Source organism: Leptinotarsa decemlineata, unplaced genomic scaffold (genome assembly GCF_025532065.1).
Source record: "Leptinotarsa decemlineata unplaced genomic scaffold, Ldec_3_MD MMD2_tig00002974_RagTag_RagTag, whole genome shotgun sequence".
In the NCBI taxonomy this organism is placed as follows: Eukaryota; Metazoa; Arthropoda; class Insecta; order Coleoptera; family Chrysomelidae; genus Leptinotarsa; species Leptinotarsa decemlineata.
The window spans coordinates 10300056-10325221 of NW_027412578.1; the positions used below are offsets into that span (position 1 = coordinate 10300056).

The following is a 25166-nucleotide window of genomic DNA, read 5'->3' on the forward strand; positions in this document are numbered from 1 at the left end:
AAATGTGGTAGGTCAGGCATATAAACACTAAGAAAATAACTCATCAACAAAAAATAATTTGAGGAGAGCTTCAAAATACTTTACAAGTAACAGAACAAAGTATAAATACCCAGCTCTCCGAAAACAAGAGAATGTCGCCTTGGGCATATCGACATGTGGAACATGCACTTTATTTATTTATTTATTTATTTATTTACTTACGGATATACCAATAACAGTAATACACAAAATTAGGATTGCAAACTCTACTTACATCTATTTGAATCTACTAAAATCTAATCTGTAGTCTTGTCGTGCAGTAAATTGTTACAGAGGGTATCCACTAATTGTACAAGCTTACAATGTTTATTTTCTTAGTATTCCATTTGAATGAAGATGGATATGAAGCAAACAGATGAATATAACCCTGATAAATATCAGCAGTGATTAATTTTGAACTCGAAAACATAATAACCAATTGTACCATTAACAGAGTTTTTGCTTTTTCTATCTTTTTAATGGTATCTTGAAGCTCTCACAAAAACTTTTACACAACCAGACTATTAGGGTTTCACTCATTTTTTATTGATGCATTTAATACAATGATGAAAACTAAAGAATGTGTTGTATCCCGATGGTAAGTATAGCAGTGTGATGTTTCCTTATAGACCGATTGACTGAAATTCCCGAGTCGGACGTGCTCATTTGTACGTCGATGTATGACGAAATCAATCGACAAGTCAAGAAACTTCCTGCAGATGGCCTCAAGAAATATTCGCACCCTCCGACTGTCACGGAAGACGAGATCTACTTCTTTACGAAAATTTTAAGCCCGCCAAAGGTAGGTGCCCAGTAGCTTAGATGTTTTTTCAGCGTTTCATTGGTCCTTTGAGTGGACCTTTCGGTGATTCGGCGAAAAGAGCTTTAGTTATAATCGAAATTGAGTTTTTGATGACCAGTGTACATTCATGGAATAAATTATGTGTTGTATGTTAATCTTCGCGTTTGATGGATGTGCCCTTGGTTTGGTGCTGATCCTGACAGTTTGAAACTGTTACTAATCTCACTTTTTTTTTTAACTATTTTAAAGATACAAGCAGCTTCAGATTGTGAAATTTCATAATGAATTCCGAAAGTGAATAGAGATACAACGGTTCTTGAATTTTAGAGGTTTGGACTTTCGTTGTCTAAAAAAGAGTTGGATTGGAAATTTATGAAAAAATGAAAATTAATAAAATCAAAAAGTGAGAGGAAATGAACAGGTAAAATGAAATTTGTGAGTATAATAACGCTCATTTGTAAGGAAAACAACCTATTGTGACGTGAAATGGAAATGCCTTAAAGAATAGATTATAATAGAATAGTAAAAGTAATGTAACATACTAATGAACAGGCGGAAGTTAAGGCTTAGTATCTACGCTTTGTCTCGATATATTTGTCTCTTTTTTTGACGATTTCTGTTCAAATTTTATGACTTTGTCAAAAAGAAAAGTGCATATTTATTATTATTATTATCCGATCCGAAAAAAAAAAGACTTTGATGTGACAATTTCTATCGATGGTTCAATTCATGTGGCACCCAATTTTTAACTGTTTTACCCTTCCAATACGTTCTAAACCATCAAAAACCGCATCGGAGTCGACTTCCAGTTCTTTACCATTCCATGCACCGTTTGTGATGGGTCAGTCTCTACCAGGGTCCTCAAATCCTCGTCCTAGATTACTGTAGGTCGACCACTTCGGAGCTCGTCTTCGAGGCTAAAATTTCGCAAATCAACGTCGAAGAGTTCAACATTATCATTGCCAAATGACTGGTAAAGTTTTCGGTCTGTTTCGATAGCGCTTTAGTTCAATTTGAATTCGTAAAGAAAAGTCGAAATCGCTCAACGTGATCATATTGTTACGTTTTCCCCATATTTTTACCAATAATTGACTACACTGAACAGTAATCAAAGTCAACTTTATTTCACTTTAACTACACTAAACGCTTCAACTAAAACTTCAACTATTATTCGAATGTCTACCGCCAACTAGATCGCTCCGCGTACCGCACTGTAACTTCCACTTGACTGACACGGTAGCATTATTCTTGCTGCATGTAGAACGGCAGCCAGCATCGAACATTCGCGCACTCTTAGCTACGTCACGATTGGTTTTTGACTACCAATGGCGGCCGACGTTATTTTCTTTAGGGCATGATTTACAACAATATAGTAATGAGCTGAAAAGAGGTGTGTCGATCGGTATATACCACGACACAGAATAAATATTCATTAATAATAATAATAATAGCCTTTATTATCCAACAGTTAAAAATCATTTACAGGGTTAACTAAGTATGTTAAAAAAATAATATAGATCGTTATAATTACAAAGTTACAATTTGAGAAAATGAATAACAAAATTATAATATAAAAAAATGAAATAAAGAAAAACTATACCAGAAAATTGAGAATTCTCCATGAAATACTGAGATGCAGTGTCAACAATATATTCTAGGCCCTAGAATCTAGGGAATTATAATATCACACAAATTTGAAATTAAACTGAAATTAAACTAAAGATAGGTGACTTGAGATACAAATTGGTTCTGGCCAGTCGGCTGTAAAAAGTTTTTGTACTTCTAGTTCTAAAATAAGGCACACATAAATTTATAAGAGATAACACCTCCATAGCATACAGATTGTTGTGCAGTAATTTATACAGAAAAATTATCCCAGCAAGTTTTCTACGTAATTCAAGACTTTCAATATTGAATGTTATTATTCATATGGAATACCTCTATCAGGATAGATACCATAAGATTTGAAGTAAATAAACTTTAGGAAACGACATTGCACTTTTTCAATTAATGTATTATAGCAATTGTAGAATGGAGACCATAGAACAGAGCCATATTCTAATTTTGACCTGATGAAGAGTAATTGGGGCAGATATGTTTGAAAAAGATCTACAATTGCGAACTTCAAAGCCACAAACTCTCAATATGCTTCAGTAACTTTCGATCTAATGTGGTTGGAAAAAGGCAAATTCTGATCAAAATATACACCAAGATCTTTAATTGAGTTACTTCGTGACAGTGAAATGGTATCTACTCGATAATTGTACTCGATGACTGACATTTTTCTATTATAAGACACTACATTTGGAAGCATTGAGTATAGTCACACGAAGTCTGTATATGTTCTAACTGTCGTTGCAATATATTAGTCTTCGATAGTTTCGACAGGTAAATACATTTTTAAATCATCTACAAAAAATAACTTATTACAGTCGACATAATTACTGAGGTCATTGATAAATGATAAGAACAGAAGTGGTCAAAGAATCGACCCCTCAGGTACTCCAGATGAAGGATTGAGATATGGAGCTACAAAACACATGACATTAAAACGGTCAAAACTATTGATTGAAACAGCCTAATACAATTCATTGTGTGCTCACATCTCTATTGTTAATTTTATGAAAGGTCTCCCTCTGTAGAGGTGAAGCAAAGAAATGTTCAGTTCCGTGTCTTTTACAACCAGCATTTCAAACCAATCCATTTACGGTATGAAGTTCGCTGGGTCAGCTAGTTCTTTATAAATTAAATCTGAAACTGTTTGGATCTCATAGCATAATATTTATTCTTGAAATATACAGAAAACGGAATTGACTTGATTTTGATAACTAAGTAGTAGTTTAGGAACCGCATATCCTTTTGAACACATCCACAATTTATATCCGCAAAATGTTTTGTAGTGCATGTTTGAGAGTAAATTTTAGATGCAGCATGAATGATTCTATTCTCGTCTTTTTGGGTGTGGCATGTGTTTTGCTGTGTTTCAGGTGAGCCTGGCGGTGAAAAAACCAGAAGAACCCAAATCAGAAACTCCGTCAACTTTGAAAGTAGTAAGTGAACAATTTTTATCAGCAAAACTTAATGCAACTTATGGCGGTACTTACCCGTACTTCAAGGCATTGGTCAGAAAAAAGTAAAGTTTTCACAATAATTCGATTCATCAGCAATTTTACTGATTCGGTATAACAGAGTAACAACAGTCTTGAAAAGTGCTAAAAATGTCAAAGAATTCTCAAATTACTAGCAAAATTGTTTATGAAAATGACTGCATTGGACTTTTTTCTGTCTTAGCCTGGTACTTACTATATCCCTCAAAATTAAAAGGGCTTTCAATTGAATTATTTTCTAAAAATGTTTGAAATTTTTCATAGTCCATGTCATAGAAAACATTCGTCACTGTACAAAAGTTCAGTCAATATATTTCAATACATACAGAATTTCTCTTTTATCCTAATAAACTCAAAAAACATTTGTAACAAATGCGATTGAAAATCTCTACATATTACTACGTATATTCACTGTACACGTATATTGTCAACCCTTTTTCAAAATATTAAAAATGGGATAATTTAGGGCTAAAATGTGCCTTCTTGAAATAATATTCTATTTGTAAAACTAGAATTCTGTCTCATTCAAAGTCTTGGAACTTAATTCTATCATATTTATCCAGTTAACATGTTTCTTATTTCAACTTTTGTTCTTATCATTATAAAATCAAATGTCACGGACAGTTGTCTTGGAGTTGAATTCTTCACTTTGAGGTAAACAATTTACAAAAATGCAAAAATGGTGTACTCAATATTCAATCAAAACAATTAAGTATAATGAATAAAGCAAATAACGTAAACACAACACAATATCTGTCGGGTAAATAGCAAGTCTTGCTTTCAAGAGCCTGTTTTCTCAACATCCATTATATTCAATTTTTATCATTTCAAGAAAAAACGAGATATGGCGACTATTCAACTTTTTTTCTCTAAGAAATGCAACTTTAGCTTCTTCAGAAAACGGCAAACGGTCAACTGTAGTTCCTTAGATCACCCTATATTCGTGCCTACGTGTCATCCGCCCTAAATTCAAATTTCCCGCTGGCGTTTACGGATAACCTCAACTTCTGTCAAAAAGATTGTCAAAAATACAAGGCGATGATGACGGTGAGATTGTGTTGAAAAGCGTTTTCGGTTGTTTTCTAGAGTATTTTCCGGAACTTTCATAAAAAAATCAGTTGTTTCTTATGATGTGCATGTGCTGAAGCGACATTCGAAGTAGCAGCCATGGATAATACGATGGATAGTGCTCCGTTTCCTGGAAATGTAAATTTCATTTAGAGTCTATTTTAATAATGACCTGAAAGCAAGATTTCTTAGTGATTGTAAAACTGTAAAAATAACTTTCTATTATTAAATATTTCTGAATCTAATTCTTTGTGATGTGCAAGGGTGTGCTTATTTTTGTTATATAGTAATGAGTAATATGTTGAATTTAAATATCGTTAATCTAAACTAATATTGAGTTTTTGTTGATTTCAAAGAGAAATATCAGCAAGGCGTTGTCTTGAAATTTCGTCAACGGTGCAGTATTTGCTTTTTTGAATCCTAACAAATTACCTGAAGGATAAAAGGTTTGGGGTTCATTGAACTCTGGGTGTACTGTAAATACCTGATAACTAATCTGAAATATATCCAAAAGGTCACAATTTGAGCACTCATCAGATTTTTATTGTTTTTTAATTAGCTTTTATCTTGAAACCCCCTTTACCGTTTTGATACGGGTGAATATCAAGTATCTTGAAGATACAGCCAAATTCATGAATATGCTTCTTGAATTCTCAATGAACAGTAAAGATGAAAAGAATTAAAACAGAGCTGTTTAATAACCCTATTGCCATTGTAAGTTTGAGTTTTCATGAATATTACTGGAGTTTTTTCCCAACACCAAATCGTTATTTTTAACACCTCGACACGTGTTTCGATCACTACGTGATCATCTTCAAAGAGGAAGATCAAACGTGTCAAGGTGTTAAAAATAACGATTTGGTGTTGGGAAACAACTCCAGTAATATTCATTACTACATCAAAGGTTCCAAACAGTGCATCATCATAAGTTGAGTTTTCATATTAGGCGATTAACAAAACAGTTATAATAATTTTGATATAAAATGAAATGTGACAAACATTGAGTAATTTTATTCAGGAAGTACATTATTTTCTACGACTTTTATTATAGAATGGTAAAAAACAATACTCAAAAAATGAATTACATTTCACTTAGAGTTAAAAATATAAAATGTGAAATAAATAACCTTCATTGTGGTTTTATAACACAATGAATCTGATTTAAAGTTATTGCCATGAAAAGTCTATGCGAACAATTTTGTAATAATTTCAAGAAATTCAACTCCCTGAATGAATTTATGTGAAAATGTTTCTTTTCCTCTGTCATGCTGTGTAGGGCTGTTGTTTTCAATACGTTATTCAGTACTTTCCGTAAACAGGTAAAGGAACTGTTACTAATTGAAACAGAGTTCAATAACCCCATTGCCCTTTTGGTCAACTTTTCTCTGTTATATCAAAAATGCAGTACTGAAAAGGATTTTTCTTAACTACACAAACGTTAGATTCAGCAGTGAAGATAAAACAGCGATTCTGTTTGATATTGATTCAAAATTTTAGCGTAATACTACAACCAAACCGTTTTTAGGAACCATCCCCTCAGTTTACAAAAATGAACGACATGGACATTTTAATGGAAGACTCCCTAGATGGTGGCCCGCCATCGGTCGGTTCAGGCGAAATTCCCGTCGTTGTCCCAACTCCTGGTACCGCCACCCCCGTTATTTCTACCCCTGCTCCTACCAAGAAGGTACGTGAGTGGTATGCAGGATTGCCAAATCGCTTTTGGCTATTCTGTATTGGAAGCGAAGCATGGTGCGATTCTTGTGCGAATGTTTTTATTATGTATGTCTTACCGTTTTGATGTTAACATCACTGCTTTGAAAAATTCCATGAGTGTAGTCAAAATTTGGTTTCGGCCATGAAATTTTTTAGGAAGTAACAATAAGTGACGGTGTATTTACGTGGTAGTTTCGACAGTGAAGTTTATGTAGTGTAGGGAAAATGAATTTTCGTTTGGAAAAATAATGATATGAAAATCAGGATAAGATGTGATTTCATGATAAAATTAATCACTTTCTTTGAAAGACAATTTTTTGTTGAGGACACAATATTTCTCACTTTTTTTTTGTATATAACCTTCCACAACCTGAAAAACAAACTTGGTTTATATTATGCAGTAACTTTTCAGTTTGCCCTTTATTACACTTCAACAGATTCTCTATTGATTCAGCTTCGTTTATTTTTCCTGTTGAAAATGTTATATTATTCTACCAAACTGAGAATAGTTCTTGTAAAAAATAAAGTGTATTCATTCAAACAACCATGTCATTTTCGAAACTACCGCCTATCACCTGGCCATCTTACGATTACCATTGCCTTATTTTGATAGAAATCCAACAAGAACAAAGTGGTGACAGGTTACATTTTGTATTCGCGCGAAGTGCGGAAGCAAATCGTCCAGAACAATCCCGAATCGACGTTTGGTGATATCAGTCGCATAGTCGGAAGCGAGTGGAAGTCCCTGCCACAGCACGAGAAGCAGCAATGGGAGGAGAAAGCTTCGAAACTGAACGAGGAGACGAAGGCTATGCTTTTGCTCGAAGAACAGTGTTCCAGTCCAGCTGCTCCACCTCCACCACCTGTAGATGTGGTAAGTTACTTTTTTAAATTGTAGGTTATTATCGGATTCTGTTCTTCAGGATCGGACTCACTGATTGAATCGTTTTCGTTTTTGCTTTTTTTACGTTTAGATTAATAATTTGTACTACATTGGTATTATGAATATGATGTATGGTTATAAAAACTAAGCAATTAAAGCTTCATAATTATAATTCCACAATAATAATAATATAATAAAATGAAATAGTAAAACTATACCAGAAAATAAGAAATTCTCCATGAAAAACTGAGATGCATTTTTAACAATATATTCTAGGAAATCAAAATTGATGTCACAGAAATTTGAAATTGAATTGAAATTATTGCTAATACTAAAGATAGGTGACTTGAGGTACAAATTGGTTCTGAGGTATCCCAGATGAAAGATTGTAATAAAAAAAATCATAGCCATTATAAGAGACAATTCTAATTATCATTAGAATAGGGAATGTTCCTCAATTTGGGTTATTACAGCAAATACAAGTTTGAACAAAATAAAGTTGAGTTTAATTCATGAGTTTTTCAAATTCACTTCGAAAAGTATTCAAATTGATGTTTCAAATGTTTTGTTTTAATTTTTGAAGGAATTTGTTTCTAATTCACATATTGGCAACAGCGTATGTATCAAGAAGAAATAATTTATAGTTACCTAGATATTCTAATTTAAAAAAGGAAAATTATCTTTATAAATCAACAATTAAGGCAAAATATAAATTATAGTTCATTACCACCTCCACAAGCCACATAAACAACAGTTGTTTTGTTATTTATTTATATAGAGGAAGATAGGTTAGGTGCACAAAATATCATATGTCACAGAATGTCTCAGAACTGGGAACATAGGTAAACAGAACAGCACGCCTCTGAAATATGTCATCTATGTTTGTCTCATACAGGTAACAGATTCATTGTCCTTTATTAGCTATAACCGATGTTGCCAAATGGTGAAATAGAAATCCCTTTATGCATTATTTCATTTATCTTTTTTTAAGTATTTTAATAATTTTTTAAAGAAAAAGGTTGAAATGATAAGTTTAAAATGCGTTGTTTTAGAGCTCTTTTATGAAAACTACTTGATTTTCGTCAGGAGGAACATTCCCCATTGATGAGCATGGAAAAAATCTCGGATAAAATTGGAAAGATTATCAAAAATACACTCCCTGAACATCCCCTCTTTTTTTATGTATGGTGTACTCGAAAATTTTGTATTTGAGACGATAAAAAATTATATATTCTCTCAAGATAATTCGCATTGTAGAAATGGTAATCACTACATTCCTTTATCCTTTATCTAGTATTCTTTCGAAGAGAAACAAATACTGGGAGAGACAGCAAGAAGACATGGAGTCCTTTATTTTTCAATGTCTTCCGAACTTGATAGATAGAAATGGATCAATTATTGAATCAATATATTGAAAATATTTTTTCCAAACCCGAATAAAAATACCTTGAAGCATATATTTAACATTTTTGACACGAATAGGAGTAAGACAAGGGATGTTGTGTCTTGTCTCAACAGATCCCCAAATTTAAAGTAGATTGTTGCATTATATCAAACCAAGTACACTTGGAGAATTCTTTTCAGTGTTATATTTGGCGAACGGAATATGAAAAAAGTCTTGTGAGTCTAAAACCCTAACTGCAATTCTAAATGAAAACATTTTTATTTGCGAATAACGATAATTGAATTATATAAAGACCAACCGTACCAACATTGAATACTTGATTTGTACCAAGGTTTACGAATGTCTTTGGGACAACTGTGATTACCAATTCGAAGAAGTCGTCGATCTGATTGAGCACTGCATCAAGGACAAAGAATCGCAAGGGCATGTGCAGGCTTTTTATACCGAAAATCAAATTTCGGAATTCAACTGCTACTGGCGCAATTGCGGCAGAAACAAGAAAAACGTTCAGCCTTTCCCGAACATTCAGAGGCTGATCAGGCACGTGCGTGATATGCACATCAACAAGGGCAACGGAAGGAGCGTACCGCCAGAGAATCGGAGCAAGTAAGTTTGTTTTGAAATGTTTGAAATACTGTTTTTTATTTGTTTTCAAAACCCAGAAAATTTAAATTCTGTGGGAATTCCAAGAAAGCTTCAAATTTTCATATATGGCTTCAATGTTTATTTACAGGATGATCAAAAAATTATAGAAACAACTTGAATAAAAAAAATCGATTCAAGTAAAAAATGTTGTGCTTCGTTACTACAAAAATAGTAATAAACAAATTAATTAAATCAATGACATACCTAACGTTACACCCCATGCCTATAATACTTTTTTTTTTCCCGTGAGTAACCAATAATTGACTACATTAAACAATAATCAAACTTAACTTTATTTCACTTTAAATACAACACACACTTCAACTATTATTCGAATGTCTACCGCTCACTAGATCGCTCCGCGTACCGCACTTTAACTTCCACTTGACTGTGTCGATGGTCGAGTGGATGGCGTTTATACAGTGTGGTCCACTAAGTCTGCAACAAATGGGAAACTTTTTTATTAGCGATTTCTCAGAAAATATTATTCTTGACAAAAGTTGGTGCATGTTCCAAAACTATACCAAGTGTACCCGAAATGGCTTTATTACAAACACCATACAGGATAGGCAAAAACATATAAAGTTCGATCAAGAGTAAAGTACCCATATTTCAAAAAAAAATATAGAAATATGTTGAAGAGAAAAGTTGCTTAGAATTGATTTTAGGTGACCGTCAACTTCAAATTTTTTGCAAATATATTTAACAGAACTCTAGAATAAAACAAATACTCTTTTTAACGAGGCAAATACTTTACTAACTAAATGTTCATATGAATAAACTGTCAATAAAAGTATAAAATTTCTTTTATGCTGACAACAATGCCTCAACTAGAACAGATATTAAAAACATTCCAAAATCTATCGCGGATAGCCATGAATAAAAAACACATACGCCCTAAATCAATACTGTAGTTTGATAGTGTGACTTGTTAAAACTTACCTGTAAAACATTTTCATATTTGTCCTCATTTAAAAATGCCTCGCCCAGTATTATTAACGTTAACTGAAAAGACAGAATTAGTTTCAATCTGTGATGATGGTTATAAAACAATGCGCGAAGCTGCAAATATTTTCAACGAGCGGCATCCAGACAAACAAATTAGCTATTCAAGTGTAAGTAGAATTTTGAAGAATTCCAAACAGACCGGCTCACTAGAATATAAACATAAGAAGGAGCGTACGAAACCTGTATGCACAGAAGAAACCAGCTTGACTTCAAGCAGTAGTAGAAAATCCTAGAAGGTCCACCCAAGAAATTAGTGATTATACCGGCAGAAAAAAAAACCTCTGTGAAGCGTATTCTCAAGAAATATAAGTACCATGCTTACAAACCTACATTAATTTGTACATTTCCAGAAAGATACTATGATTTGAGATATGATTTTTTCATGAGGATTCTGAGTTAAATAGAAGAACAACGAGATCGATGCATTCTGTTTGGAGATGAATCTGCTTTTACAACAAATGGGGTTCTATCATCACAAAATTGCAGATGATAGTCAGATGTCAACCCAAATTTTATTATTGACAACAACTTTTGTCAAAATAAAATTTTCTGAGAAATCGATAATAAAAAAGTTTCTCATTTGTTGCACACTTAGTGGACCACACTGTATATCATAATCGAATAGGGAAGAACATTCGCCGGAATTCCATCGAAGTCTGTAGCATTATTCTCGCTACATCTAGAGCGGCAGCTAACATTGTACATTCGAGCGCTCTTAGCTACGTCACGATTGGTTTATGGCTACCAGTGGCGGCCGGAGTTAATTTCTTTAGGGCATGATTTACAACAATACAAAAAATAATATATAACTTCTACCAAAAGAAAATACCTTGTAGATATTGGAGAAACCAAGGAAACGTAAAGGAAGATATCAGAAGCAAAGAAAAGGTTGTATCAATTTTTTTTCCGTTTTTATGAGTCTACTCCAAACTGTAATATCTCAGTAATACTCATTCAATTTAATCGAAATAAGTACCGTGACTTTCAAATTAATTATACTTGTACACAAGTTTAGTAATTCCAAACAGGCATGATAACAAACTATTCAATAAAAACAATTTGTATTATCGATTTACAGTGGATTCTTCACTTTTCAAATGATGTATATGAGACATCAACATCGAACCTTCAAGACAGAAAAAAGGTTCAGAAAAATATTGAACATTTTTGTCAAACCTCATTGTATACATTAAAAAAATTAGTTTGACTCTGGCCCTTGGGCATTTGGTACGTAAATGGTAAAAGGTGAAGATTAACCAGTGAATATTGAAGATGAAGTAAAAAAGTAATTATTTAATATTCTGTTGTCCTGTATGTAAATTTCAAACCTTCTAATGTTTTTTCGCCGACTTGAACAATTGGTCCTAAAAAAATCTGTGTTGAAGAGCTGATTTTGAAAAATTTGAAGCTATGCCTTATTTTTGTTTTGAGAACTATCGCTACTCCGTCACTTTATTTAGCGATTTGAAAATGTGTGTCATTGTTGACTTTTTGCTTCTACAACCAGGAATTTTATCGGGAACCGAGTCATGCCAGTCCTGCAGCCTGCCGTCTCAACTGCTGCCGAAATTTTAGCTGGTTTGTCAATATTTTCAGATGATTGGCATGTGCTTGCGATTTTTTTAATTTTCTATCTAGCCTTCAGGAAAAAACCTTCATTCTCAAGAGAGCTATTTGTTGTTTGTCTCAACTGCAAGCGATTCGAGATAAATAACTAATGGCCCAATATATAAAGATCCTATGACTTTCTCCAAGTACTTTTGGTATTTTTTTGTGAATGGTGTGTATTGCATATTAGTATTATTTTGGTGTTGTGGTAGGAACTTCAAGCCTTCCAGTAAGCAAGTTGTCAGTCGCCCGTCATCCTCTGCCACTCCCAACCTTCGTGAGTTTATTTTTTTATTTATTTTTAGTTTGTAGTTTTTCGCTTCCTGAATTGATCTTCCCGTCTTTTGCCAGTTGTATTACTCGACGTTTCTCTTTGAAAGAAAAACCACCTGATTCAAATTATTTCTATTTAATGTTTGAAGTAAATTAGTATAAGTCTTGACATACAAGAATATGTATGTCGGATTTAATGTTGAACACAAGGTTATAGTTATACGATGTATTTTAGTTAAATACATCGTATTTTTATTATTACTTGATAGTGGCCTTTAATTAGCATGTTTGAATGTACCATTGAGCACTGGTATAACTATAACCTATAGAGGAAAGACAATAACATTTTTGAAGAATTATGTATTTGAATTTACATTCATACAAATTAACACTCGATATTATTGAGTTACTATGAAACAAGTGCTCAAAAACTACAGTAACTTTCTTGTGGAAATTGTGTTGATGAAATTGTATGATTTAACAAACCTGTTATTTACATTTATCATTGCATAGTAATAGGGGAGCCCAAGCGGGGATTTCGGGATTTACTAAAGCACGGCAGATTAATATACAGGGGGATACCTTGTACCCGGTTAAGTACCTCCACCAAATATGAACCCCATATATAAGGCCGCCTGTGAGGGATAAAGGATCAGATTAGTAAAAAAAAATTGATAATCAAAAATTCTCGAGCGCGTCAGATTAAGGTAGGGTGAGTTATTTACATGCTAAAAGGTGTATATTCCAGTAATATGACAATTTGAGAGTGACGTAAAGAAAGGGGAGGGCAGCAAAGTTGTAAAAAAATAACGTCATTTCGACATTCTCGAGCGTAGCTAATTTTTTTTATTTTGAAGGAAATAATTCAAGGATAACGAAAAATATATAATCTGACGATTTCCGCAAGCCAAAATAACAAAAATTCATCGATAAAGTTTAATGCGTGCAGCTGTGTGATACCTTTATTTCCCTCTCCGAGTTTCTATTCCTCTATTCTCTATTCACTTTTTTCTATCTATTACTCTCTCACTCCGTCCCCACTTTTAATTCTGTTGCCATGACGCCATCACAGCTGATCACAGAGACTCGTTCGTGATGAAGATGATGATTAATTAAGTAATTAATTATAATTAATTAAGTAATTAATTATAATTAATTAAGAAAAGACAAATTGAACTTTCTGTTTTTTACCACTTTTATTTGTAACTAGCGTTACTGCAGTTTCGTCTTATAAGGACATTTTTAAACTTATATAATGTATAAGTTTGAAAATGTCCTAGTTTAAAAAAAGGAAATTTTCAAACTAGGACATTTTCAAACTAATACAATATATAAGTTTAAAAATGTCCTTATAAGACAAAACTGCTAACGTTAGTTACAAATAAAAGTGGTAAAAAACATAGAAAATTTCATTTTTCTTTTCTTCATTAATTAATCAATTGATTATAAAAAATTACATTTTTTTGAGCATTTTAAAAAAATTTTTTTCTTATAAATATAAGTATTCTACTTAAAAACCATAAACTTATTTATTTGCATGCTATTTCCTGAGCTTTTCAATGAATTAAACAAATTTTTGAAAAATTATTGTTTTTGTCAGATTAAGCGAATCCCTCTAGATAATCGTCAGATTATGAGACAGCACGTCTAAAACATAAAGATGAACCATATATATCTTAATCTGACGCGGAGTATTTCAAAATGGCGATTTTTTTTTGCGCATTATAATAATGTCCGCGAGTTTGCGTCAGATCGAAATCGTCAGATTATTGAATGAGAGCTTTTTTTTGTTGCACTTAACACCTTGGAAAATCTGACGCGCTCGATTAAATTTTGTCTCTTTTCACTTTTAACCCTTACGTACAACCACCCACATCATGCAAACGATCAGATTAACATACCAACATTATTAAAAATACGTAGGACATTGATGCTATCAATATCTGACGCGCTCGAGTATGTCCATGCAACAGTATTTTTTTACATATTTAAAAATCTATAGCCGCTTCCCCCACCGATGAAAAGGTATATATTATATAACATTTTTTTCTTCTTATCATCTAAGCTTTGCAATTTAATAAGTCTCAATGACGCTCGAGTAAATCCCCATTTTGCATCGTGGGCGCCCCTGCTAAAGCTTCTTGAAAGATAATAATACAAATTTGCTACAAAGAAACAAATATTATTTGTTGAGTCGTTGTGAGTAAAGGTAATAAATTGAAAATGATTAAAATTTTTTCACGAATATTGATGACAATTATGTTATGCTTTTTTATAGAAATGTCAAGGAATACATAGTCCTTAACTCAACTAATTTGTGAGGTTACTGCTACCAAAATTGATTGAAAATAATACATCTCTGAGTACAGAAAATGAATTGAGGATGAAATAAATTGAGTCAAATGTCGCATTGGAAACTAACCGGATAATTATTATGTAAAAAAATTACTTGAAATTGAAAATTGGACAGGCATTTTAAGTATTTTCTGTGATACACGTATTGTAAATATGAAAATACTTATGAAATAATCCTCAGAACGTTTTCCAAAAGTAGTTTTACCAATGTACATGTTTTAGAAAATACTAGCTTGTTTTGAATTTCTAAGTAGTTTACATCAGTGTTAAAAGTAATTAGTTCCTTTCACTTTTCAAATAATAATCTAACACTTTTTTCCATTCGGAACAGCAGCTAGTAGTACTTTTAATTCAAGTTGCGGGAATTTTTCGTCTTCTACTACAGGTAAAAGGTGTTTTAAAAATTAAGAAATTCGCAAAGTAGCTTGATGTATAATAGGAATACGAGGATTGCCATTTTTTGTGTATTGTGACTGTGTTTGTCTTTGGAAAAAACTTGCACGGTAATTAAACAAATATGAAAATAAAATAACATTTAAATTGATTTTTGGGTGTTAGAATTAGAGTTGCAAAAGTTAGCTTCTAAGCACTTCAATCGTTTTTCGGAAGTAGCCACATGTGGGCTTTAGTGGGCCACTTTATTTGAAATACAAATCTGAGTTCAGAACTGCTTTTATCATTCAAAGAGCATTTCCGTCGGTTTCACATTAAATTAGTAGTATTATCCGCTAAGTTATATCGAGTTGAGACTCTTAGAAAAATCATTTATATTCGAAAAGGGTGTTTCACACACATTGAAAGTTTATTGGCATTCTTTTAATCGTTTACTTCCCTTGTTGAAGAAATAATTGAACGGATTTTTCCAATGAAATTTCCAATGAAAGTTGATGTACTGTCCAAATTTTGAACTTTACTCTTAATCACATCTTGAACCACAATACCCAAAAGGCAACCTTCACTACAAGAGCTGTTTTTTTATGTTGTTCATGCAATATTTTGACCTTTCTTTCCTATAATTAGCGGTGTCTACTACAAATGTGCTGTCGCCTAATACTCAAAAAATCCAGGAGCCTATGTTCATCTCTGTACCTCCGAGACCTCAGCGAGTTCTACATTCGGAAGCATATATCAAGTAAGTCTTTTTGTTTTTTGTTATGAAATGAATATAATTAGGCAAGATGAAAAAAATGAAAAAGGATTATATGAGCATGGTAGAAGAAGTGAGACTGAGAAAGAGGATATGGAGTGAATTCCTTCACACTTTAAGTTTATGAATGTTGTCTAGAACTTTAAGTGTAAATTGTATCATCTGTTAGGTTAGGTTAAATATACTTTGAAGTGTGTTGAATGATGAATTGAATTGCATGCGAAAATTAAAAAGTATTGATTATCTTAAATTCTCACTAGTGAATGTGAATGTAATGTTTTTAAAATATTCGCATTTGAATTTTTAAAGTTTTCAAGGATTCGAGAAGTACCAGGAGTTTACTTTGAAGGGAATTAGTAAAATGTATAATAAAAAAGGTATTAAAATAAATATCTCAACTGTATTTTATTTAATTTAAGACCGTTAAATATATGAAACCTATAAAGGTTACATTAATTTACTGTCGTGCTAAAACTATTTATGTATAGAGCACAAATAATATTGTTCTTTACCCATAGTAATAATTTTTTTTTGAAGGAAAATTGGATGAAAATCACTTTCCAGTAACATTTTTATATTCCTAAATTTATTAGCTTATAAACAATTATTTCTCAGAGACAAAAGGTATAAAATTTGCATTCATTTACATTTCAATAATGAATTCATTAAACTATGTAGAAATGTAACAGAATCATCAAATTATAGTTTGCAAATTCTTAGAATAAAATTGTATTCACAAATTATTAGAACAATAATTTCTTTTCTCAAAAAACTAATCAAAAACATATGAAAGAAAATGAGTTGAAAAAAAAACGAAAGAAGTCCTAATTGTAAATAATGAAATCAGAGCTATTTTAAAGGGAAAAGGTGGACTTAGGTACCAGTCTTGAGCACTATCCTATACAAAATTTATGCCAACCATCATATGACATGCTGGTGTCCTTGCACATGCGAAATGGTTTACATCAAATTCAACCATCCTTTTGGGTAAAGGGATATTGTCAGCAATCCCAAATCAAATATTTTGAAAAGTATAACTCCAATGGAGATTATTATGGATTATTGATATCATTTTAATGTTTACTTTTTATAAACGTGGACTGTTGAAAAAACAATGTGAATTGAAATGCAGATTGAGAAACAGAAAAAATTGATGGATGATGAAAAAATGAAAGAAGTTGAGAGAGAAAAGTAAAATATGTTAATCGTCAGTTTCTTTAGATATATCGAAGGACTACAGGCTGAAACGAAGCACATCACTCCTTGGGAAAGAAGTCTCCAGGCAACTCAAGAAAACACTCCTGCGCCCGATTTAGAAAAATTGCAGAATATCGCCGCTTGGTTGGGACGGAAAGCAGATCAGCATGATAATGTCGTAGCGGCCCTCTGGTCTCTTCGCAATCAGTTGTTGAAAGATACGTTAGGTCTACATAAAACTTTGTAATTATTAGAGTGATATTTTAATTTATTGACCCCCCTGTAGATTTTTTCTTTGCGTGAAGAAATTATTTGTTTATTACTTTATTAGGTGTGTATTATTTTTCAATTTTATATAGAAAAAATATATGAATATAAGTATGTCGATTCTTTGGAGGGTGTTTTTTTTGTCATTCGTTGGACAGGTGAAGTAAATATAGGAAAAGAAACTCGAAAGTTGTTCGATTGGAGCTGTATTTTGAAAGTCGAGCTGTGATGGGAAGAGTAGAATAGAATTTATTCTAATTGAAGGGTTTATATTTTTAGGAGTGATAAATTTTTTTTTGTATCAAGATGGAGTAGTAGAAAGCCAAAAACTTTCCCAAGAATTTATTGGTTATTAAAAATTTTACAATGGCATTGCGACACTACATTTTATCAGACTAGTCAAACCGGAGCACTAGGCTATATGTAAAATGTAAATAGATACATACATGTACATTGAAAGCATAAAAGAAAAGTATATTATTGACTTACATTAGGAGTTTAAAAATTATTGCACAGAATAAAATGTCCAGCTAGGCATTTTATCACATTTTTTGAGTTTAAATGCTTTCATGGCCTGAGCTGAGATAAAATAGACTGCACAAATCCATAGTATATTAATTTTAGCACTTCCAGTGAGACAGTTCCACGTAATTGCTTTATTACAAAACATATGCTGCTCAGTTTTGTTACTATATTTTCTATTTGTACTTCCCATGTTAGTTTTTGATTAATGGTTAGACCTTTATATTTGAAGTGACTTACATGCTCAATGGACCTGCCATCCATTTTTATAAGAGGGCAGAAATCATAGGAAATGTTTTTTTTGCTGGACATTGACTGTTAACCCAGTATTTTTACACCACTTAGAGTCCATTCACACCTTTATTCCACATACCGATTTGAATCGAATTCACAAGAAAGATTTGAATGAAATTTGGCAAAATCAATTCAATGAATCTCAGACAGGCAAAAACTTCAAACACTCTTCCCAAAGATTATTGGAAATAGATGGTTTGAACAAGAGAGCGACAGAAAATACATAAATACAATAAACCGTTTAAAATCAAATCACGCTATTTGCCCAGCTTACAAATTCAAAATTGAATTAACAGATAATCCCCTATGCTCATGTGGACGTTATGGCGATCTCGATCACATCATGTTGGAGTGTTTGCACCACATCCACAGTATAAATACCCTTTACTCTGAATTGAAATTTCATAATATCTTTTTTCCAATAAACTTGAATTGTACGTTAACTTCAAACAACAGAAATATATACAAATTATTATACAATCATCTAATAAGATGCAAAATTAAAGTATGAATGATTGATTGTAAATATAGTTATAGTACTACTAACAATATATTCAAATGTAAACAGAAATTGAATCATATTATGTACAAACGCATTGAAAAAATTTAAATAAATCTATATAAAATAATAAAAAGAAAAAAATATTAACAAAAAAATTAAGGAAAACAAATCTAGAAAAAACACTTATTTAAAAAGGAAAAAGACAAAAAATGAAATAAAAGTGCAAAAATAAAAAAAGAAAAGAAAAAATCAATACAAAAACAAACAGAAATGAAAATTCAAAAGCAAAAAACGAGGGGAAAAAATCTATGTTTGAGCTACTATTCAATGTTACTTTCAAATAGTTTTTTATTAAAACAGTCTGCCTAATTGGTTCTCCCAAAGCCAAAAAATTTAAACCACACATGCTCAATGGACCTCTATCCATTTTTATAAGAGGGCAGAAATCATAGGAAATGTTTTTTTTTTGCTGGGCATTGACTGTTAACCCAGTATTTTACACCACTTAGAGAATTCATGTGTCCAGAAAGAACATCCAATGCTCATGTTTAACAGAAATTTTAATAAATAATAGTCAATGGGAATCAAGTGTGATTAACACACCAGCGTCTTGTCGAGATATTACGGCAGGTATCAATGTGGGAGAATTTAAATTAATTGGTTTAGCTTACAAAGACAAGCTGTCTATAACAACAGTGAAATATAACGACTTGCAATCCCTGAAAAAGTTCTATAGGCCTGAAACGAGACGTTATTACGATGAACTTCCCCATTCTGCGAAAATAAAAGAATAAAGAATCAGAGTTGATTCATTAAATCAGTCTTTTGAAGACTTATTTCACATTATCTACATTTCAATTAGTTTATAATACCCAAATAATAATTATTTGCCAAAGAAATAATGTCGTGAAACATTTTCTTTAACTACAATATAAAATACTTTCTTATCTTCAGATCGTAGTTTTTTTACATCATATATAAAATTAAAATCCAATTATCTCGAAACAAAAAAGGACATTCATCATTATTGCAGTGGACCCTTCATATAATAAGTAGTATTATTAGAATAAGAGACCACTATTGAAATAATTTTTCGTTTTAGGAAGAAGAGGAAGAAAAATAAAATATTTTTTTCAATTATACCATATAATAATACAATTTTCTGAATGTTTCAGTGGCAAACATTTTCTGCCTGAATACTGATATACTCATAATTTCATCACATTAGTAATATATTTCTTTTCAATGTGTCTCACAAGAATCCTGTGCTTGATTTAGAATGTATCTTCTCTTTTTATTGACATTGAATATCATCTATTTTCTTCTCTAGTTCGCCTTATCTTCCTCTTGAGAATTACAAACTGAAATGCTTCAGAAAATTCAAATAAAATACCAACCCTTCAAGTCTTACTGATCTACGATTACATTCAGCAACAACTTCATCAGTCTATACTGAGTGTTTTGAATGATCCCTGTACGCTATACATCTGCTTTCCCTTATTCTCGGCAGGCCTTTTGCTTTCGTCGACTATCCACCGAGCATCATCTATGAGGTAATCCCTCCTTTTGATAATCTTTTCTGACCAATATTTTTTAATGTCCGCACATTTGCCTTTCGTACCTCCGTACTCCTCGGGAAGGAAGTCCCGTGGAATGTAATCGAACAGCGTTTCTGAATTGGGAGAGTGAAAGTGAAGCTGAAAAATCTTTATTAATTGTTGGCATCGAAGATTGAGAAAACATTACCATTTTGGAAACTTCACTGTTCATTAGGGGTTTGAGGAGCATCATCATGCGGTCCAAGAACGGGGGGACATTCAGTAGATGGATTTGCTTCAGATTCATGGGATGGGCTTCCTGAAAGATTACAGAATTCACACTACTGAAAAGTAATTGAGGTGTGTACAAATAAAGCACAATAATAATAATAGGTAGATCCCAATAGTCAAATTCGGATTTTTGCATATTAACGTTTTAAAACTTCATTATTACTGCACTTGATTATTATCAAATGTTGTACTTCATTTTGAAGAAGTTCCATTATTTTATGCTTGAAGTTAGACAACGTATTACATTGTTTCAGTTGGGCTGGAAGTTTATTATACTCTAGAAAACCAGAATAGTAAATTCATTGTTCTGGAATATCCATATGGGGTATAATCATTTTGAAATTTTACATTCATATCATTTGACGAAAAAAAATACTCAACCACCAGGAGAAAAATCTTCTCTGTCATGAAACAACAAATTTTATTTTAGGTTTTCAGTTTTGTTTGTCAGACAATGAAACCAAAACATTCGTCGCTAAACAACAAACAAGTCTTTTACTGATAACCTCTCAAATACCCAAGCATTGTTACACCCCATTGTTGCACCTAAAAAGTTTAAGACTTCTCAGATAATCTTACCAATTGATTTTTCCAGGGTTGTTATGAAGTGATTTAATAGATACATCTTATTTTTGTTTGGATAGTATCCCACATATTAACATGTGATATAATAAGCACTTATTTCTTACATTCATTCATGGCAACTTATTTGTAATGTGGAAACATCTAATAAATACATCTACAAAATAATTCATTTACCATGAAATTTGTGTACAGTGGTATATGTATATAAAATTTTAATGAACGAGTCAAAATACTAAACATTGTCAAACCAATGATGTCTTTTTTTTGGGAGTCTTCAGAAATAGCTTCAATTTTAATAGGATTTTTGTTCAAATTTTTATTTATATTTGTTTGACATCGAAAACCTGAAGCTGGAACAAAGTTATGTATATTTCATCAGTTCGGACTTCCATTGTCTAATATAATATAAATTGATTTGAAATCCCTGTTTTTTATGGATACAATAATGATGGAACTGAAGCATATAAGAAACATGGTAGATATACGAAGAATACAAATTCAACTAAGAAAAATTTCAGCAAAAATAAGAATGAGTTTGTTGGTTTTCTTTGCAAAGAACTCTCAAAATAATGTTGATTTGAGTTGAGGAGAAAGTGATGAAGAGTATTCAGTTGTACCATCAGTTCTAGACTTTCATGATGTAGTTGTATCAACTTGATAAAAAAAAATTTTTTTATTCAAATCACTAAAAAATATACTAACGAGTTTATTCGGCAAAACCCATGTTATAATATCCAAATATTACACCAAATCACCTTTTCTTTATTCGAGCATTTCCTGAATGTGATACATTAGCTTCAAGAATAAGAGTGTGAAGTGTTTTCAGAGACATAACGAATTGATAATTGGATCTTGAACCAACAGGAATATAAATAAATCATTGGGACATTATATTAGATGCAAAGGCGCAGGTATTTACAATAAATAAATTAAATCCCTGCTGAATACATGCAATTTATGCTTTAAACTGGGGTGGTGTGTTGAATAACAGACCATTTTCTAATGAATCATTTACTTTTTCGAAAGTAAATGCTGGTGAAGTGTCCATATTTCAATATTCCATTTACTTTTATGAGGCATTTGATTGCGTTAACCACTAGCTATTGATGAAATTATACATTTATTCATGCAGAGGGATCATATGCAAATAATTTGAATCAAATTGAATAGTAAAAACTATGAAATCAATGATAATGATAGTTTGAAAATTCATAAACTTTAGGAATTGAAGAATAATACTAATCACGACCTATACAGATAACTGTAGTGGAAAATTGAGTCCAAAACAGTAATATTCTGAAAAGGTTGAATAGTTTACAATTATATTGTTGAAGCATATTCATTTCTAATATAAAAATAAAGGACTATTCTTTTAAAACATATTAAAATCAGTGTTAAAGTTTGATTATTATAATTATATAGGGATAGTTGAAAGAAGACCTTTTTGCTAAACAATATTTACCTGTGTATACACCATATATTTTCTCAAAACGGGGAGTACGATCTTAGTCAAATGTTTTACAGAGAAATTCTTCATATCAAACAGCGGAATTTCACCATCTGATATATCCTCTTCTTCAATCATTCTTGTGTCTGAGAAAATGAAAAATGCCTTGCATCCATTTATGAAATCGTATTTATCCACGTCGTTTGAAGTAATTCGATAAAGGAAAATATTTATATTGTTCAATCGTTGGGGCAGAAGGAGGTAATCTCTGAAAATGTTTCGTTATTACATATTTAAAACTTTATTTAGACTTACATTATCTCAAAAGTTGATTGTAAGCTTGATTGGGTCGGATCTCTCTCTGCAAATATTTCAGGCGCTTGACTTCTTAGAGTGAAAGATAAATCGATCAAGTTTTTGGCAAGTTCGATGCTGTTGTTTGAAGCTTGAAGATACCTCTGGAGGAGTTTATCCTCTGAAACACAACAATACATTTTCAAAAGTATGTAACGTTTGAAATTAAAAATGTTGTTAACTCCAGAATGTGAGAATTGTCTCTTCAGAAGAGTTAAAAGAAGAAAAAATTGTTGGAAAATGATGACTCATTCAGGTATCTTTCCTAATATCTCTGAACCAGCTATCGCCCCCCTACGAACAACAACCCTCGGAAGTCGAAACTTGTGCGAGCTAAGGGTTAACGAGATATTAGCTTTTAACGTGCGATTCGTAGCACAGGTTGAATCATATGCAGTGAAAATGTATCGTCCGCCCTCGGGCTCGAACCGCCGGTCCACCTGACGGTTGATTGAATGAGTGGACGAAACACTCACGCGAACCCAACCGGATATACTGTCCTATTTATACATTCGGTGTCAAAGGTTGATATTGTTGATTGGCGTCTCTATAATGCAAAATACTAGAAACGATGTATTATGTAATCATTTTTCTGAACAACCATGTAGCTGTAAAGGATGTCTTCATCACTATCGACTTTTATCTTTGATAATAAACGTAGAAATAAATTTGAAAACAACAAATTTTGCTGAAAACTAGGTCTCCAATTAGGTTATGATGCTGGTTACGATGTAGCCACAATATGGAATGATACAAACTGTTTTCTCCATTTCCTCGCTCAAATATTGTTTCGAAAGCATTTTTTTCAGTTAATCCTAGGAAAATAACATCTAGGTATAATAGATTTGTCATTTATTAGTGCAAATGTAAGGCTATCAAATATATTTGATCTGATTTATAGTTTAATTTTTTTAACGCCTGTGATGTGATAATGACAATGAATTAGGTGATTATATAAATTATACATACATAGTATAACAATAAAATATAGCATGACTCATTTTCTGTTTATAGACCATACTATCTTTATACAAACAAAAATATGTTGAAGAAATAGTCACCAAACTATCTTAAGCTTGACATTTCCTTGGCTACGTAAAGTTAAAATCTAATAATATGTTTCACCAATATGCGGCTCCATTGAGAAAACTTGATAATTTAGGCATCGTTGTAGTAATAATAATATATACAGTGACTTTCATTGAAATAACGAACTTCAAGTCATTTTTAGCACGCCCTGTATGTGATACGGAGTCGATTTCTCCATATAAATTACATACTTTGAGTTTCTCACAATTATTGTCAAAATATAAACTTCTCATGAATTGAGAGAACTAATTTGCCTAAATTCATTGATGGCTAGGTATGTTTTGAATCATTGTCTAATTGCCCATATTTAACCCAAATTATTTATGTCGAAAAAGTTACTATATTTTATGTAAGTTGCTAGGACTTTTTGATAGCAGCGGCAACATCGCAATGCTGAAAATAATAATTCAGTTGGATAGAACAATGCGGAAATGTAAGACGTGAAATTTTCAGAAAAATCTTGCATTGCATTTTTCATAAATGTCTAACCTAACATGAGCAGTCATTATAAAAAATATTTTTTATGAAAATTCCACCTGAAGTTGTTTTTCTCACAAATTGGTTCAAGAAATCTTAATTAAATTATTAGTTATCTGGATATTCAGAGACATTTTAAATTTCTCACCTATACGAGTATGTGAAACTCTTAAAAAGCAAAGCAACAATGATGAAAATGTATACTCACCGATTTTTTGTGGCAGATGCGTTTGTTTCATCAGCCATTCTCTAAGTATGACAATATCTGCGTCTCCTTCCATTATTATTATTATTTTAATGTCTGTCTACACCAATTGAAATATGTAATGTTTTTGAGGGAGCAGATTCGATGATATTATTGGATTTGATCGCTGCTGTAAATTTTACAACTTTCACTGCTGGACGAACATACCTACTTTCTAAATTTAGATTATCAACGGGTTGAATAACCATTGAATTCGAATAAAACTAAACTTTATGTAAGGTTTTATGTCGAAAATTTCGTTTCGATTCAAAGTTGATAACGGTTGTAAGTTGATAACGCAGCTGCTAGTTAATGATAACAGCT

The 25166-nt window shown here is 32.0% G+C and overlaps 2 protein-coding genes across 5 annotated transcripts in view; one reads left to right on the plus strand and one right to left on the minus strand.

Annotated features, from left to right (window-relative positions):
* polybromo (protein) overlaps positions 1 to 17624 on the plus strand; it is a 45919-nt gene extending 28295 nt beyond the window's left edge. For 2 of the 4 annotated variants that reach the window (XM_074177457.1, XM_074177459.1), the window contains exons 15-22: positions 648 to 820; positions 3808 to 3870; positions 6521 to 6682; positions 7325 to 7585; positions 9331 to 9605; positions 12473 to 12537; positions 15909 to 16020; positions 17248 to 17624. In XM_074177457.1, the coding sequence (XP_074033558.1) occupies positions 648 to 820; positions 3808 to 3870; positions 6521 to 6682; positions 7325 to 7585; positions 9331 to 9605; positions 12473 to 12537; positions 15909 to 16020; positions 17248 to 17479 (1343 nt within the window). In that variant the 3' untranslated portion in view covers positions 17480 to 17624. The remainder of the gene's footprint in view (positions 1 to 647; positions 821 to 3807; positions 3871 to 6520; positions 6683 to 7324; positions 7586 to 9330; positions 9606 to 12472; positions 12538 to 15908; positions 16021 to 17247) is intronic. The other 2 variants (XM_074177461.1, XM_074177460.1) reach the window with 1 other exon arrangement.
* A 2332-nt stretch (positions 17625 to 19956) lies between these two features.
* On the minus strand, positions 19957 to 25150 carry LOC111508489 (alpha-tocopherol transfer protein). Its single transcript, XM_023164001.2, has 5 exons — positions 24807 to 25150; positions 22994 to 23153; positions 22694 to 22946; positions 20564 to 20674; positions 19957 to 20514 (listed from the first exon to the last, which is right to left on the minus strand). Exons 1-5 carry the CDS (start codon positions 24877 to 24879, stop codon positions 20260 to 20262), a joined length of 852 nt encoding a protein of 283 aa, XP_023019769.2. The 5' UTR covers positions 24880 to 25150; the 3' UTR covers positions 19957 to 20259.
* Positions 25151 to 25166: the final 16 nt, after the last annotated feature.

Coding starts and splice junctions, on each gene's coding strand:
- LOC111508489 (XM_023164001.2), bottom strand. CDS start 24,879: ATGGAAGGAGACGCAGATATTGTCATACTTAGAGAATGGCTGATGAAA. Junction 22,947..22,993: donor CAATCAACTTTTGAGATAAT/GTAAGTCTAAAT, acceptor AAACATTTTCAG/AGATTACCTCCTTCTGCCCC. Junction 20,675..22,693: donor AATATATGGTGTATACACAG/GTAAATATTGTT, acceptor GTAATCTTTCAG/GAAGCCCATCCCATGAATCT.